Genomic DNA, 17,214 nt, shown 5'->3' with positions numbered 1-17,214 from the left:
TTACCTTTTTTCCTCTGCCATGTTTACTGTTCACTTCACTCCCTTCAATATACACTCATTTGACAGTGCAGATTTAACACTTAGCAAGAAAAATAAAGCATTACAGCATTATACTTAGAACTTGCCTGTTTAAGCCCTGTAGTTTCACACCCTGTATAACACAGAAGGGAATATTTGCAATTTAGCCAAAGTAACTTCTTTTTAATTCATAAACCTGCAGCATCTGTGCCTGAAATGCATGTGAACGGTTCTCCCAATTTATAATTTATTTAAATTCTTTAGCGCAGCAGCATATGTTCCTGAAATGCATGTGAACAGTTCTCCCAATTTATTTAAATTATTTAGCACAGCAACATATGTTCCTGAAATGCATGTGAACAGTTCTCCCAATTTATAATTTATTTAAATTCTTTAGTGCAGCAGCATATGTTCCTGAAATGCATGCGAACAGTTCTCCCAATTTATAATTTATTTAAATTCTTTAGCGCAGCAGCATATGTTCCTGAAATGCATGTGAACAGTTCTCCCAATTTATACTTTATTTAAATTCTTTAGCACAGCAGCACATGTTCCTGAAATGCATGTGAACAGTTCTCCCAATTTATACTTTATTTAAATTCTTTAGCGCAGCAGCATTTTACGCACACTTAAAAAGTACAATACAATCAAAAACAAACCTGTCAACATTTTTATTATCCATAATACTTTTAAGTGTATGCCATACATGATCAATTGTGGAGGAAAGACATACATGTGATCATTCTGCCGATACATGAACTCTCTATATTCACAAAAGACTATACAGCTTGTCTTAGTCGTATTAGTTTTTTTTTTTTTTTTTTTTAATTATTATTATTATTTTTAAACACAAAAAAGTATGGCCCCTTCTTTCAGCACCTTTCATAAAATTTATTCACATGTACAGTCTCACTGATGAGGATCTCAAAGCCATGTAGCCATGTTCAATGCTTTCCATCACACTTATGTCTAAAAGCATTTGCATGTTGTGTGGAAAAAAAAAAAAGCACAAATAAAAGATAATGCAATACAACAAAGCGTGCTGGTGAGCAGCAATAGCAGAAAACAGATTTAGACATCAGAGGTGCGTATGTGCATGTCCATATCCATGGCAAAGTGTGGGTCTGTGGCAGATTGTTGAGGCTGAGAGTGGTGTCTCTGGCGTATCCTTGACTCCGAGCTCTCCTGTGCGTCTGAGAGAGAGGGCAGCGAGCAGAAGGCGCTCTCTCTTATGTCTTCGTCAACCGAATGAGTCTCTTTCTTTGGGACCGGGGTCCATGGCTGCCAGGACTGTGCTGTGGAGCAGGATTTTATCAGGGGTGGTTTCACCTGGCTGGAGGTGAAACGATAACTCTGTTGGAGAGACAGATAGAAAGAAGGTGAAAATGGAAAGGTTATTCTAGAGTCACTGGCTCTTATTAATTAAAGTTCAATCAAAAAGCACATATTCTGAAGTGCAGATAACAATGTGTGAACTGTCTCTCCTTTACAAAATTCTTACATGGCACTGAAATATTATTTGAAACAAAACCACATCCGTCACTTCCTTCTACACATATTTATAGGACACACCTCTATTTACCACATCATGCAGGTTACACAAACCCCACCTTAATTTATGGCCGCATAAGGGTAGTGAGAAACAGCATTTATGCACTATTTTCTAAATAAAACACATAAAAACAAATTTGTAGTATTACTAGAAAAAAAATGCAGTATGTCTCACAAATAAGATCATACAATTAAACTGGTAGCTGAGACGAATGATCACAGATGCTGAACACAGAAGGAAGGAAACTGAGAGGAAAATAAAATTGTTCACTGAGGTTTAGCTAGAAGTACTGACTTCTGAAAGCCCCACAAATAGATCTGCTTTTGATAGTCACAAAGAATAACGCAGAGATTCTACATTTATTATTATTAGTGACTTTCCCACTGGAATGAATAAAGTGATCTATGTATTAATATTAAGGAGGATGGCAACCTGTGGATAGATTTAAGATAAATCATATAAACACCACTTTCTGTGAATTATTATTATTTTTTTTTAACTATCAGACTGATTTTTGATTTTGATGAATAAAAGCACTGTGTATACATTACCTTTGATGGTCCTCTAAAATCTTGAATTTTTGATGAAATGTCTTTTATCCAGCCATTCATTTCTTCAGGTGTGTCTGTCTGTAAAAACAAAATGAAAAAAAACAACAACAACCAATCATTCTGAGTGAAACTTAAACACTACAATACATCATTATTACCTGGTTATATTCAGCAATCACAACAAAATAACCCAAAGATTATCCTCAAAATGCTCAATTCATTCATTCTTTTAACCTCGAGTATTCCCATTAAAGAATAAAATAAAATCTGGTATGGACTAGTTAGCTTTCTACATCATTAATTGTGCAAAAACCCACGACTTCCTTTAATGATAAATCTTCAGCATTACATATGGAAAGATTTAACCTGTTTACTACAGCTTATTAAGCATGTTTAGAAAATGCTTCACAGCTCAACTGAGTCACTGTACGGTCTAAAAACAGGTGTTTACACCACGCTTGGGCAACAGTCCATTTAGACAGACATAATTAAAAAACAGTCACATTCAAAACGCACACAGGTGCACAGCACACATACGATCTGCTTTAGTAAGAAGATTAGGGCACTTCAAACCAACCTGAATGTAGAAGGTTCTTGCGTTTGTGATGATCTCAAAAAGGTTGTCACGTGACAGCAGATCCCTGACAATTTAACAGGAATGTCAGAAAAATATTCAATTAAGCTGCAGAAAAAAGTGCTCTATTAATCAGTCTCAATTATGATGATCCTTAAGTGCACAAAGTAAATATTATAACTCACAGCACCACTGAACTTTATTCCGTTTTCCTATTTTGATTTTCCCATTTCAAGTCCCCCAAAACAGCACAAAGATTATAAATAAAAACATCGAATAAATACCAAACATTACAAATTGCCCAAAAATCCGGCATCGTGACTCTCATTGGCATTTATTAATAGCTTTCATTTGTGGAAGGAGTCTCCAGTGTCAGTGTATTGTTACAATCAGTCATTTCTGGCACAGCAAGGACAAAGGATTTTTATAGTTTCACAGCAACATAACAAGCTGTGTATTTTTAATCTTATTAACTTCAGGAGAGAAAACAAAGAGAGATTGGTGAGGGAACTACTGTTTATAGCTGCTGTAATGTAAATCAGTGGTCACCAACCCTGTTCCTGGAGATCTGCCTTCCTGAAGACTTTAGCTCCAACCATAATCATACCCATCTGACCATCTAATCATTGCCTTAAGAAGTTCTTGATCAACTAAAACAGGTGTGTTTGATTTTGGTTGGAGATGAAACCTGCAGGTGACCACTGATGTACCCAGAACTAACTTGTCTTGTGCATGTTTCACAACTTTAAATGTAACTATAAACCGCTAAAAAAACTATGATGTGTCATTCTTTAAAGAATAAAAATAGCAACTGGTGGCAAATTGCTGTTGTATAAGAGGAATTACGCACTGTGCTGCTTTAGGAAAATAATCAACTTCAGAGTGTTCATGTCAGGCTCCATTACACCATCCTTTCATTGATTATTTTCGTATCAGTGCACCTTGTTGTATTTTATTCCTTACACAGTAACAACTAATGCACAGGAATAGTTCGGCAGACGTTTTGCATTATTAATAAACAGACTTAAAGTAAATTCTATAATTGTTAACAATTTGCAAATACCAATTTTTTTCTAAGTAGAAAAATAGAATAGCACCGACTTAATTTTTTTTTTTTATTGACGTTCTGCAACATTAAATGTAACTTTAAATGGATAAATACGATGGCGTATTTCTTTTCTTAATGAAGGAAACTGTGTAAATGTCGACAAGTTGTCATGGTACAGTACAAGCAGATAAAACGCTCGAGGGTGTGCAGGAAACTAATAAACCCAAGGGTGGTAACTGTAACCTTGCTTCGTATTTTCCTTTAACTGCACACCCCAGAGTGCTTTACTCCTTACATACTGTACTGCACCATGATGTCTACTTACCCTGATTTTACAAGGCACTCGTGAACCTTCTGTATGTCCCTCAACCGAATACTGCGTAAGGGTTCTTTATCCTACAAGCAAGATGTTTTAATGGTTAATATATACATTTCACTTCAAGCCCAAGCTGCGTTAAGAAATGTTTACTGTGTCTCACCGTTTCATTTTTAAAGTAACTCACAGTCTGGTCATCTAAAATGAAAAATCTCCTTTTCCAGCTTTTTCTCTGCAACAACATGTGGAAATGATCAGTAAAATCAGAGCCTCGAGGTGATTTACCTAATTTCATTAGTACCATAAAAGTCACGTGACACACGCGGCATTACCACGTTGCCTTGTTTGACGCAGTATCCTGATCTCAGAATGTTTGGCCGTAAACTCTGGCATCTTCTCAGAGTCACATGTGGAGCCACTTCATTAGTGAACACATCATCTGATTCGTTCTAGAAAATACACACAAATGTTTTGAGTTTTCTTTAGACCATCACCGTCTAATTAACCCTGTGAAATGCGGAAAAACACAAAAGCAATAAAGAACCTGCTGGACCGGTGTGTGGACCACCACGCCTCCCACAATTGCTGTTTTGTAGGCCTGCCGACTTGTTGACTGAGTTTGGCTCGTCACAGGGGCAGTGTCTGTGCTCTGAGTGACCGGTGATGGGTTTTTCGGAACCTGAACATGGAATTAGAAAATGATGCATTTCTGCCTTGGTGTTTATTTATTTATTTTTAATAGCTTAAATCACAAAAATGCACCTGAAGAAATGTGCAAATAATTTTAGCCTTGGTAAACCAGGATTTAGAAAGTGCATATTCAAATTTACAAATATTCTCCAAACACAATATGGTGAAGAGAGGAGCACTGTGGTCAGAGGAAATAAGAGGAACAGCACGCACACGCACACGCACAGACACACACACACACACACACACACACACACACACACACACACACATCCCCCAAGCTATGGAACCAAATTCAAATCAGCACTTTACTTCCTACTGTGAAGCCCTCACACACACTGAGCCTCTGCAGCCTTCAACAAAAACTGAGCTCTAATGTTCATGTGTTCTCACTCAAGTGAGTGATATCTACTGTAAAGTGCTATCTGTTTATTATAAATTAGCATATGTATACTGTACATTACTGTCTCTCATGTAAATGAGTGTGTATTGTGTATATAATTTTTTTTAGTACTTTGTATATTGCATATTATGTATTGTGCAATTTGTGTTCTCTTTTGTTGACTCCAACTCCAAAACAAATTCTTTATAATCTTGTACTTGGCAAATAAAAGTTTCTAATTCTGACTCTGATCCTGATTCTGGTCCTGATCTGATTGTGACTCTGACTGTGATCTGATTCTGATTTTAAACCGATTCTGACTCGTATATATTTCTGATTCTGGTCTGCCTCTGACTCTGAACTTTTATGACTCTGATCCTAATCTCTGCCTCTTATCCTGATCTGATTCTGGTCTGTTTCTGATTTTAAACTGACTTGGAATCTAATTCTGATCCTAGTCTGCTTGTGAGCTACTGAAGGAATTGTGTTGCATCGATCAACAGCGCACCAGACGCATTTAAAAAGACAACAAAGTATTGTATATACGTGTTTGTCTTACTGTAATTTTAGTGGCGTTATTCAGGGTGATGACCCACTCCTTTAAGTCCACGGCGTCGTTGGCTTGCAGGAAGTACCGTCGAGACAAAGCATTGATCACTGCGTGTAACAACACATGTTATTTTCTGTTAAATGAATTCACACAAGAGACAGAACACACAACAGGCACTCACCAAAGCAGAACTCTGTTTTGGGCTTCTGTTTGATGGAGACTTCGCTGACCTTTAAACAGTTAAGAAGTTAAAAAGAAAGAATGAATGTAAGGCTGCAAAACTGTGTGTATTAAATATTATGGGCACATTTGACAATACTTACAAGTGTAAAAAAATAAAGGCTTAATATTGCTTGGGTTATTTGATAGCAGACAGTATTTAAAGTGCAGGGTATTTTTCTTTTGTTTGTTTCTAGGTCAGTGCTTTAACACATTAAGTCACATCAAGCTGTTTATTATAATAAGTATATAATGGGAAAGGCGTAACGTGAAACTCAGTGATTTATATTTATATTTATATCGTTTGATAGTACACTGTAGTCATAAACAGTAGTCTGGGAGAAATGTGGTGTTTCCAGGTCAGTTTTAACACACTAAACAGACCTTAAGCTGTTTCCTCATAGTGGATATCCACAGAACTGAAAACACTTAAAGTGAAAATTATTAAGCTACTTTTTGATTACTATTTTGTCTATTTGGGCGGTGGGTAGTGTGTGAGAGATTTCGTGTTTCTCGGTTTCTGTTTTGGTACATAAATCTTTTTAATGATATATTTTTCTAATGTTAAGCCTTTTCGAATGTCCCACGTTTTCCAAACTTTGAGCACTGTCATGTGTAATGTGATGAAGGAAAGTTGCACTAATTTCCATTAATTTCCCTTTAGTAAAATTTAGCATGGCTCAACATTAAGGAGTCCAAGCAATAACCACAGTAGTTGTTGCATTTACAAATGAACCTATAGTTTTTTTGTTGTTGTTGTTGTAGCTGTACTCATCTCATGAGCACAGCAAAATCCTTTCTATGCACATATTAATAAATAAATAAATAAATATATAATAATAATAATAATAATACCTTTGAAATGTAACTCAGCCTCAAACTTCCAACAGATTCTGCTCCCTCTGGCAAATTCTGCTCTCAAGAAGACATGCAAAACAAGTAAAATGGTTTAGGAGCACCTGTGCCGAAATCAGAAAACTTCCTGCACTAATAATAATAATAATAATAATAATAATAATAATAATGTCTAGCGGCACCTGTGGATTATCCATGTACCAGAGGAGAGAGTTACGCGGCGTATCCAAGATGAAGTAGCGCCGGTAAAACTTGCCGCTGTTCTCATTTTCCTCTATGTCCAAGAATCCACAGATGCGATTGTGTCTGTCCAGGTAAGGCATGTCCCAGAACTACCGGAAGCACACAAAGAGAGCTGTTAACGCCTCCGCGCGCGTATATGCGTGCGCGCACGTGTGCATAAAAACGTGTACGTCACACACGTATAGCGCGCGAGCTGCCACTCGAGGCCGTGCGCTACAGCCTCGCGCCCTGTCTGTCGAAAATCACTGTAACGCACGACCTCGACTGGATTACTGTTTTTAGAACATGGTGACAAACAATATACTCAAATCCAACGTTCAACAAACAAAGCCATTTATTATTAATAATATTTGCGATAACGCAGTGTAGTCAGTTTAGGGTAAGCTCTGGTTGCTAAGCAACATAACTACGCACAGAACATTGACTTAAAGATTAGGATTATTGTATATTTATAAACCAATATGATAAAACCCCGTGTTCAATAAATAGTTTAATTTATTATCAATGCCCTGCTAAAAAAAACAACAAAAAACAAAACCAAACAATAGAAACCCTCATGGTTTTTGTAATGGTTTTTAATGGCTATAATGGAAACTGTAATGGTCCCTGTGGGTCTGTACTGGTAATTTATTTCCTTCTATTGGTGGCATGTTATGTCTAGTGGATACCACTAGGACCAGTAATGTTAATGGTTTTAATGGTTAGATGATTGTTTGTAATGGTATCTGTAGTGGAAACCAGAAGAATTTCTGTGATGGTTTCTACAGGGTTTTTTTGTTTGTTTGTTTTTTTCAGCAGGGCGATTATTCCGTTAATTTTTATAGACACAGCAGGTCAAACTGTAACTAGATGTGTAACTTTTTTTAAAAAATTTGTTTTAAACCAGGCTCATTAATGCAGAATTTAATTATTGTGGTGCAGTCATAGGTGTGCATGCTGTATATGGAGTATTTTACAATGGCTTTGAATATGGTTCGGCCAAAGTGATTTTAGAACCTAAGCTATGTGTTTTATTAATAAAAATATAATCTACAGGGTGACACCATTTATAGTTAAATGATATGGAACATCCTCAAGACAAGTTAAATCCTGTTTTCACATATGTTATAACAGCTATGAACAATTGTTCCCTCAACAGTGTCTCTTTTTCCCATCTTTGTTGAAATTCATAAGACAAAAAAAAATCCAACTTGTCACGTTACTGAGAAACCAGAATGCATAAAATCCTTGTCCTGAAGGCTCTCCCGAGGCAGAAAATTTACTGACTGTTACAAAGCGCTGAAACTGGAGACTCCTTCCCTAAATTTTAAATAAACATTTCCTTACAGAAATCTTCATCATATCAATTATTAAACCTTTTCTTTATTAAATACACTATATGGCAAAAGGTTTGTGGACATTTGACCATCACACCCATATGTGGGCCTTTCCTAAACGGTTGCCGCAAATTTTTAAGCACACAATTGTATAGGATGTCTTTGTATGCTGTAACACTAAGATTTTCCCTTCACTGGAACTAAGAGGCCCAAACCTGTTCCAGCATGACAATGCACCTGTGCACAAAGCGAGATCCATGAAGACATGGTTTGCCAAGTTTGGAGAGGAAGAATGTCGAGTGTCCGGCACAGATCCCTGACCTCAACCCCACTGAACACCTTTGTGATGTGAGCCACTGACATCAGTGCCAGACATTATTAATACTCTTGTAGCTTAATGGGCACAAATCCCCACAGTCATGCTCCAAAATTTCCTGGAAAGCCTTCCCAGAGCACTGCAGGTTACTGTAACAGCAAAACAGCAAACATTAAGGCCATGGTTTTGGAATGGGCTCATATGGGTGTGATGGTCAGGTACCAAAAACATACTGGTTTTTGCTAGTAGCCAGTCTATGGAGATTAAATAATGACAAAACTTAAATGTGATGAACTTTTGATTCAAAATCATAACTTCTTGCAACTGTGTAGCATAATCATGTGCCTGCATTTTGGCCACTTTAATAGGAATCCCTGTACCCCTGCTTATTAATGCAATTATCTAATCAGCCAATCATGTGTTTGCAGTGCAATGCATAAAATCATGCAGATACAGGTGAAGATCTTCAGTTAATGTTCACATCAACCATCAAAATGAGAGCGAGAGAAAAACGTGATCTCAGTGACTTTGGACATGGTATGGTTGTTGGTGTCAGATGGGCTAGCTTGAGTATTTAGTACATAGGATTTGTCTAACTAGAATTGGGTGGTCAGTTTTTGGTAATTTGTCAGTTTGGGGATTAGAAGAATATATAAAAAAAACAACAGGGTATACATTCATGATGCAGTAAAGCCTTTAAAGTAGAATTTTAATGCTTTAATGAACATGCATTTAACAAGTCATTACTTGTTAATTTAATGATTAATGTCTGTTAATCAGTCTGAAAATATATTACATTGTCATTTTATAAATGTAATTATCACCAAATAATAATAGTAACCATGCTCAGCTTTGATCGCTGCTCACATAAATGAAAAGGTGAAAGGTGCACTGTTCCCCTGCACTCTGGCCCAAGATACCCACTGGCTGCAAAACACTATTTGCAAGTATGCAAACCATACTTTGGAGGTAAATGTCCATTAAAAGGCACACAAAGTTTTTGAAGAACTTTATCACATATTTTCTGATCAAACTTAGAAGAAATGCATTCAAACAACTTTTATAAATGCTTAGTCTAAGAAGATGGAGGCAAAGAATCAGAGGTTAGAATTCTGGTGGATTCCATAATAATGACATGAGTCATTTCTCAATATGCGTTCTTATGCAATCTTGCGTTCTCGTGAACTAGTTCTACGTCATCATCCACCGCTGAAGTTCAATTCCAATACTCAAGAACGCAAGTACCGGGGACGCATGAAATTACCCGGATGTGTTCTTGATATCGAGGACGCATCAGAAGCAGACCTGAGTGCACCAAACCCGCTTGAAGTCCCAGAAGTCACGGCAAAACAATAGCGGATGACGGAAGCCTGATCTATACCTACGCATCTAAAAAGAATGATTTTGCTATATGATTTAGATTGAGAGATATACGAGGTTGTTGAAAAGTCCAATTTATCCCTCAGAAGTATTTTAATTAAACTATGCTAGCTTCCATCCTGAGGTAACGGAAAACTCGTTAGCTTAGTTTTTAGTTAATGTGAGGTTGCAGTTGCAAACAGTGAGCTTACTACATTAAAACATGCTTAATTAACTTTTGGTTAATCAGCGAGTTAACAGTACATCTATTAACCAGCTGAAACATTACTTAGGGAGCACTGAAGAGATAAGGGACCCTGTCCCACTATTAGACATATGCTGGGATGATACACTGTGCAACAAGAACAGCACATCTCAATTCTCGCAAAGATGCGTTCTATGTCCTCCTGTCCTTCCGAGTTCGTTCTTTCAAGGTAGCCTGGCACTGGCAAGACCAGTCTTCACGAGAAAGCAAGTTTGTTCTTTCGTCATGACAAACTTTGATGTTGGCTTGAGAAAGCAAGTCTGCTTGGTGGTTGATAGGGTGTTCTGGGTGGTTGCTAGGCAGTTGCTAGGGTGTTCTGGGCGGTTGCTAGGGTGTTGCTAGGTGGTTGCTAGGGTGGTGCTAGGTGGTTGCTAGGATGTTGCTGGGGTGTTTTGGAGCTAGACAGCATCCCAATACTGTTGGAGCCAGGCAGCATCCCAATACTTTTGCCACTAAACAGTGTTCCAACACTTTTGGAGCTATACAGCATTCCAATACTTTTAGACTTCAGCCTGTGTGCACTCAGGTGTGTGTGAGCTTTGACAGTTGGAGCCAGGCTCTGAACAGTCCCTCAATGTAAGTGTATGGGAGTTTTAGGGAATTTTCACTGTCTGCAACGGGAATACCAGGAGTCCGACCAGTTTGGAAAAGTAGAGTCTGACCAGTCTGATCGGTCTGAAGGACTGCGTCGAGTTTCATAACAGTCAGGCAGTTTTAATGCAAGTCAATGGGAATTTTGGCCACTTTGAGCTTCCGTACCGAGACTTCCGGAATTCCGATCACTTCGAAAAGATATAGCAACGCAAGTCAGAACAGGCTGAAGGTCTGTGCCGAGTGTGGTGCATGTAGCTTGAAAGCTCTGGGAGGAGTTACAATTAATTTTCTTTGGGTCTCAGAAGAATAATAATAAGCTTATAAAGCAAAACAGTATGTTGGCTTTCTCAAGCCAACATAATGACTTCTCCATTCTCAAAATTATTCAACCCCTTCATGGGAAGCATCTTTAGTACTTAGTAGAGCACCCTTTTGCTGTTATGACCTTCTGCAAACAAGATGCATAGCCAGACACCAGCTTCTGGCAGCGTTCCTGAGGAATCTTAGCCCATTCATGAGCAATGGCCTCCAGTTCAGTAATATTCTTGGGTTTGTGTGCTGCAACGGCCTTCTTCAAATCCCACCAGAGATTTTCTATGGGGTTCAAGTCAGGTGACTGTGATGGTCCTGTAGAATCTTCCAGCATTTCTTCTGCAACCAAGCCTTGGTGGAATTTGAGGTATGCTTGGGATCATTGTCCTGTTGGAAGGTCCAATGATGCCCAAGCTTCAGCTTCCTCACAGACGGCATGAGGTTTTCTCCTAGAATTTCCTGATACTTCAATGAATCCATCTTGCCTTCCACACACTGCAGGTTTCCAGTGGCAGAGGATGCAAAGCAGCCCCAGAGCATCACCGAGCCACCACCATGCTTGACTGTGAACAGAGTGTTCTTTCTTCATTCTTCTTTCTCCAGACATACCGCTGATCCATCATGCTGAAAAGCTCCAGTTTAGTTTCATCGCTCCACAGAACAGAATCCCAAAATGTCTGTGGCTTATTTATATGATTTTGAGTGACTTTTCTTGTGCTTTTGGGTCAGTAGTGGTGTACATCTTGGAGTTCTGGCATGGAAATCTTCTGCATTTAGTACATGCAATACTGTGCTCACTGAAAGCTCAGTGCCTGTTGCCACCAAGAACAAGCAAGAACAAGTGCCACCAAGAACAAGCAAGAACAAGTGCCTGTTGCACCAAGGCTGCAGAACAAGCAACTTAACTTTGAACTTGTGAATTATGCTTCCAACGGTGTCTCCAAGAACATTCGGTGCCTTCGCTAGCTTTTTGTATCCTGTTCCTTGTTTGTGAAGGGCGATGATCTCTTCTCTTAACTTTTTGGACCATTCTTTTTTTTTTTTTTTGACTTAGCCATATTTCTAACATGCAGTCAAATGTGACACTCAACAAACCCCTAGCCAGTTCAGGTATTTCATACGTTTTCTACCCCTAGCCAGTTCAGGTATTTCATATGTTCCAGCTCAAGCACACCTGGTGCAACTAATGAAGCCCTCGATTAGTAGCATCAGGTGTGCTTGAGACAACACCTGTTTTGCATATTTGTGCTGTTGTGAGAGATTCTATTCAGGGGATTGAATAATTTTGAAACTGGAGGAATCATTATAAGTTGCATTTTCAGTTGAATTTGGGGAAACCACTTGAAGCATTCGTTGTGTTGAAGTATTTCAATTGCTTTTGTTTGATTTGTTCATTACAAACAGCTGAAAGTCTGTAAATTTTGGCAATAAACCTGATTTGCAATGAGGGTTGTATAATTTTGATTACAGCTGTATGCACCGCATTCTTGTAATGTATAGTAGGGATATACCGATCTGTTATTGAATAATCATATTAGAGCCAATACTGGCCTGATGTCCTGGATCAGTAATGTGTTTGATTTCATACGTGATATCTTCTGACACTGACATATTTCATGCTGTGTAGTTGACTGACAACACAACAGAAGGCGATGTACATGAACACAACACAACATGCCTACAAGGTAGGTGTACCTAAGTGACCACTGAATGTATATTACTATTTAAATTCAACTTATCAAGCTTACATTTGGTATAATACATAAGGAATACAACACTACTGGGTGTACTGTTATAGAAAAACAATCAATTAGAGTGTGAACAGTGGTGGTGTGTCAACCCTGAAGTTGATTATTTCCAATACCTGCACATGATGAAGTGTTTTATTCTTCTTACACCACAGCAATTTGCCAACAAGTACAATATATAATATATCAAGGAACGACGCATCATACTTTTCACCCGCTTATAGTTAACGTAGAATGTTGTCTCGACGAGACAAGTTCATACATTCACTTCATGAAAAATCTCCAGTGCTACTTACAAGCAGTAGGCTGTTAAAAATAACACACTACCATAAACTGCCATAGTTAGTATAAGTAGTGTGTGGTTTGGCACGCAGCCCGTGAATGTAAGTGCGCGGTAAAGTATTTTTCTGCACATCAACTAGGAAGCTTCCTGAAATTTCCATACCTGCTGTCAGCCTATGCAAAACTGTTTGAGCCGAAAGTCTTTGAGTCTGTTGGTGTAACCAAGAAAACCGCCTTAAGCATTTCTATAGTATAATACACGCTCAGAAAAGAAAAGCTTACTAAACGGAATCTTTCCTTGTCACCGTAGGAGGTACACCTCAAGTGTACACCTTCTGCACATTTAGTATGTATCATTTAACTAGAAATGCGCACGTAATGCAAACTGAAATCTTTACTTTGAAAACAAATTATGGTCTAGTTATGTACCTTAACATTTTTTTAAAAATCAAAATATAATAAATCCAAAACCACATATCAAATCCATAAAAGACGTACCCTTGGAGTGTACCCCCTCCGCTTTCAACTATCTTTCTGAGAAAGCACTCTGTATGATACTGAGCTTGAAAAGACCAGTCTCCGGTGCATACCTTCAACCAAGAAGCATACAGAAATGTCCTTATTTGCTTACACCACCAACACCACCACCACCACCAGTCTGACCTGAAGCTTTATGAGTAGGTTAGAATAAATCAAACCTAAACTACTACATGGAAGCTGGTTGACGGTTGAAGAGACCAACAGTTGGTAGGGGCCACATCCAAAATGGCACACTAAACATGTGGTGGTTATATAATATGAGGAAGCATTCTACATTTGCTAGATCTGCTTATACACTAAATATTTATGATTCATCCGTATCCTATTCCATGCACTGTTTTATCTCAGATAATAAGCTAGACTACTCTACTACACAGTAATACAAACGAATGAGCATATTATGCCATTTTGGGATATAGTGTGTGAATTTTTTTCAATGCTTAATTAAAGCATCTGTCTGTAGCAAGAAAAAAAAAAAAAGGTCCCTGCAAAAGTCCTAAGATCAAAGAGGAGGTGGATAAGTGACGTCACTAGCCAGGATTGGGAACAAGTTCCTCCTGAACCTCAACAAGTTCATGAGCGCAAAAGTGCCACACCTTAATATCAGCTCACACACACACACACACACACACACATAGAGAGAGAGGGAGAGAGAGAGACTCTGACATACCGATTGTGCCCAGGTTTTTGTAGTCCTGGATCCTCTTGCTACACTGTTAAGAGTCGCGAGCGCCGCTGAATCTCATGGTACTGAGGATTAAACACGCGTTTTGGAGCAAGACCCAGAGAGTTAGCGTTAGCACATGATAGCAGTGACATGGCTTTTTCCGGGTTGACTGCCGTTGAGTTAAAACCGCGCATCCGGTTGTGTGCACTGCGTTTCTACACAGAAAGAGGAACATGAGCAGTGCCACAATATGAAAACACACTACAGGTCCACATGGACACACCACAATCTAATGGCGACTTGAACAACAGTGTATCATAAAGATGAACACGTGGCAGAATGTAAACAAGCTTCCTCTGACACTTTCTAGATGTAGATATCTACATCGGCTTAACTTTTTGTTATTCTCCTTTCTTGTTTTAACATTAGACGATATATCATTTCATATAATCAAGTTATTTCCAAAAAAGTTTACTAATGAACTTGTGTGGAAGTAGATTAAAATCGACTCAAACGTGGGAACAACTTTTACTTGAGATGTCTGCAGCTTTTTCTGGCATCAAACCAAACTGTGCACACAACTTATCATATGTAACAAGCCACACAAAAAAAATTTCCTTAAAGAAATACCACAGAAGAGGGTAGATAAAAACATGAACAACGTCAGAAAACTCTCCATTACGAAGCCACTTCCTCTGTCTAACGAGTCGGCTCTTTGAGGGTGAACTTTGAGAGCCGAGTCGCATATATGAATCGTTCATTTTTATTATTGTTTTTTTTTTAAACGTAGGTAATGCTGTTAGTCTTGGAGGGTAATGTAATCAAAAATGCTTGCAAGAAAACCTCTTTTCAACATCTGAGCTGTTCGTTAGTGTGAAAGCTGAGACGTGTGTTTGATTCAGAGCTCTGTGTGTGAGGAGTCTTTGAATGGAGCATCAGTTCGAATCTGAGCCGAATGGAAATGAATCTTCTGAACGAAGCACAGACACAAGCAGCGGAGACGCTGCTGTTGTACTCAGCAGTGCATACAAGTATTGTCCTGCCGATTTAACCATCATTTAAATAGTTGTTTTTTTTTTTTTTTTTTAAATAAATAAAACTCAAATAATGTTTTTTTTGTGTAATTGTATGGTAGGGTATGATTTCGTGAAACAATTCCAGCTTTATCACAAATTATAAAATCGCAACCTTTGTCCAGTTAAAAAAAAACGAAAGAAAAAAAAGCACCGTGTTTGAGCCGGAGGAGTCGACTCTTTTCAGTGAGTCGGACGAGCCGACTCCTATCAGTGAGCCGGAAGAGTCGGCTCTTATCAGTGAGCTGAGCCAAATGATCTGATTCACTGAAAAATTCTGAAGAATTCATCCTCACAGTTTAGTGATGAGCGGATCGAACACGAATCGGTTCATAATCTATTCTTTATTTATTTACAGATATGCAAATAAATATAAATATACATTACAAATGTATATGATAGGTAATGTATTTGAGTTGATATATCTTCTATCTATTAATGCTGTGAAGGTGTAGGATGATGACTGACACAACACATGACATCACCCTGTCGTTGATTATTTTCCAATAACAGCATGTCCCACAGTGTTTTACTCCTTATGTATTATACAAAACATTTTAAACTTCAAAGGCTGATTGGCATGTGGGACATGCTGTTATTGTAAACTATTTGGTAGTATAGCTGCAATAGGTATATCTGTCACAGCAATAAGTATAGCGTTCCATAAAGTGTCTGATGCAGCTTTGTAAAGTGTGGTGTTCAGTGGTATTGAGTCATACTGGGTTAGATGTTTGACTGGCCCAGGTAAGTGTTGGGAGGCAAGAGGGTGTTGAGTAATCTGAATGCCTCAGAAAAGAAACTGTTGCAGAGTCTGCTGGTGGTGGCATGGATGCTCCTGTACCTCCTGCCATCTGGAGAATAAGCTTCTGTGATTTTATAGTATATATTGTGGTTGATTTATGAGTGATAATTACATTGTGAACATCACTCTGAGCAAGATCGCTAAACCTGAGACACAGCAGAAGTGAAAGACCTCTAAGGTTAAATTCCTAGAGCCAGTGGTGATTGTTTCAAATGTTGACCAAACGTTATCGTATATCAGAAATTAAGCTTTCTGTGACTGAGGTTCTTCCACAGATTAGAAATACCTCTGGTGTGGAGAAAGAAGAAATGGTGACCATATTGAGCAGAACCTCTGAGACATGGCAGAACTAAAAGATCATAGAAGCACTGCACAAAAAAAAGAATTTTATCAAGTGGAAATTGCATTAATATAGTCAAATCTATGCAAATTATAACATTACAATAAACCAATATATATATACAGAATCACTAGCCACTTTAATAGGAACACCTGTGCCCCCTGCTCATTTATGCAGTTATATACAGTATATATCCAGGAGAGCAGCTTATGTTTGTAAATTATTTGAACAAAAAATCAAAAGGTTAAACAATAAGGACAAATTTTCACAGCTTTCTTTGCTCATATTTACCAAGGGTGCCAATATTAGTGGAGGGTACTGTATACACCCACACACACACACAGTATATACAACTCTTTTCAAGCTTTTTCTATTGGCAGATGTTTATTATTTTAAGAATGTATTAAAAGGAGAGCAAGAAAATGAGTGAAAATGTTTAACGTATAGTTATACGTCTTATTAGTCTTGAATTTGATTTATTGTAATCATAGGAAATATTAGATAAATGTGACTATATTCAAGATATTTCCACTTGCTAAGCTGTACTTTTTTGCAGTGAGGTTAAACTTGTCGAGACCATGGTGGATATTTCAAATGCTGAC

General features: G+C 38.0%; 1 protein-coding gene across 3 annotated transcripts; it reads right to left on the bottom strand.

Annotated features, from left to right (window-relative positions):
* Positions 1–674: 674 nt before the first annotated feature.
* Positions 675–15,066, bottom strand: plekha2 (pleckstrin homology domain containing A2). 3 transcript variants are annotated; one of them, XM_053625605.1, is made up of 13 exons: positions 14,930–15,066; positions 14,401–14,612; positions 6,938–7,087; positions 6,756–6,812; positions 5,863–5,911; positions 5,691–5,788; positions 4,604–4,738; positions 4,392–4,508; positions 4,223–4,291; positions 4,069–4,139; positions 2,699–2,762; positions 2,122–2,199; positions 675–1,371 (listed from the first exon to the last, which is right to left on the bottom strand). In XM_053625605.1, exons 3-13 carry the CDS (start codon positions 7,076–7,078, stop codon positions 1,090–1,092), a joined length of 1,161 nt encoding a protein of 386 aa, XP_053481580.1. In that variant the 5' UTR covers positions 7,079–7,087; positions 14,401–14,612; positions 14,930–15,066; the 3' UTR covers positions 675–1,089. The 3 variants fall into 3 exon arrangements, with proteins under 3 accessions (XP_053481580.1, XP_053481581.1, XP_053481582.1); XM_053625606.1 differs by lacking the exons at positions 14,401–14,612; positions 14,930–15,066 and adding an exon at positions 13,781–14,350; XM_053625607.1 differs by lacking the exons at positions 14,401–14,612; positions 14,930–15,066 and adding an exon at positions 13,689–13,746.
* Positions 15,067–17,214: the final 2,148 nt, after the last annotated feature.

This window comes from Ictalurus furcatus, chromosome 5 (assembly GCF_023375685.1).
Source record: "Ictalurus furcatus strain D&B chromosome 5, Billie_1.0, whole genome shotgun sequence".
NCBI lineage: Eukaryota > Metazoa > Chordata > Actinopteri > Siluriformes > Ictaluridae > Ictalurus > Ictalurus furcatus.
Note: the sequence above shows the minus strand (reverse complement) of the source record. Positions and strands in the feature narration are given on the sequence as shown.

Coding starts and splice junctions, on each gene's coding strand:
- plekha2 (XM_053625605.1), bottom strand. CDS start 7,078: ATGCCTTACCTGGACAGACACAATCGCATCTGTGGATTCTTGGACATA. Junction 5,912..6,755: donor GGCTGAGTTACATTTCAAAG/GTATTATTATTA, acceptor AACTGTTTAAAG/GTCAGCGAAGTCTCCATCAA. Junction 2,200..2,698: donor CAAGAACCTTCTACATTCAG/GTTGGTTTGAAG, acceptor TTGTTTTTACAG/ACAGACACACCTGAAGAAAT.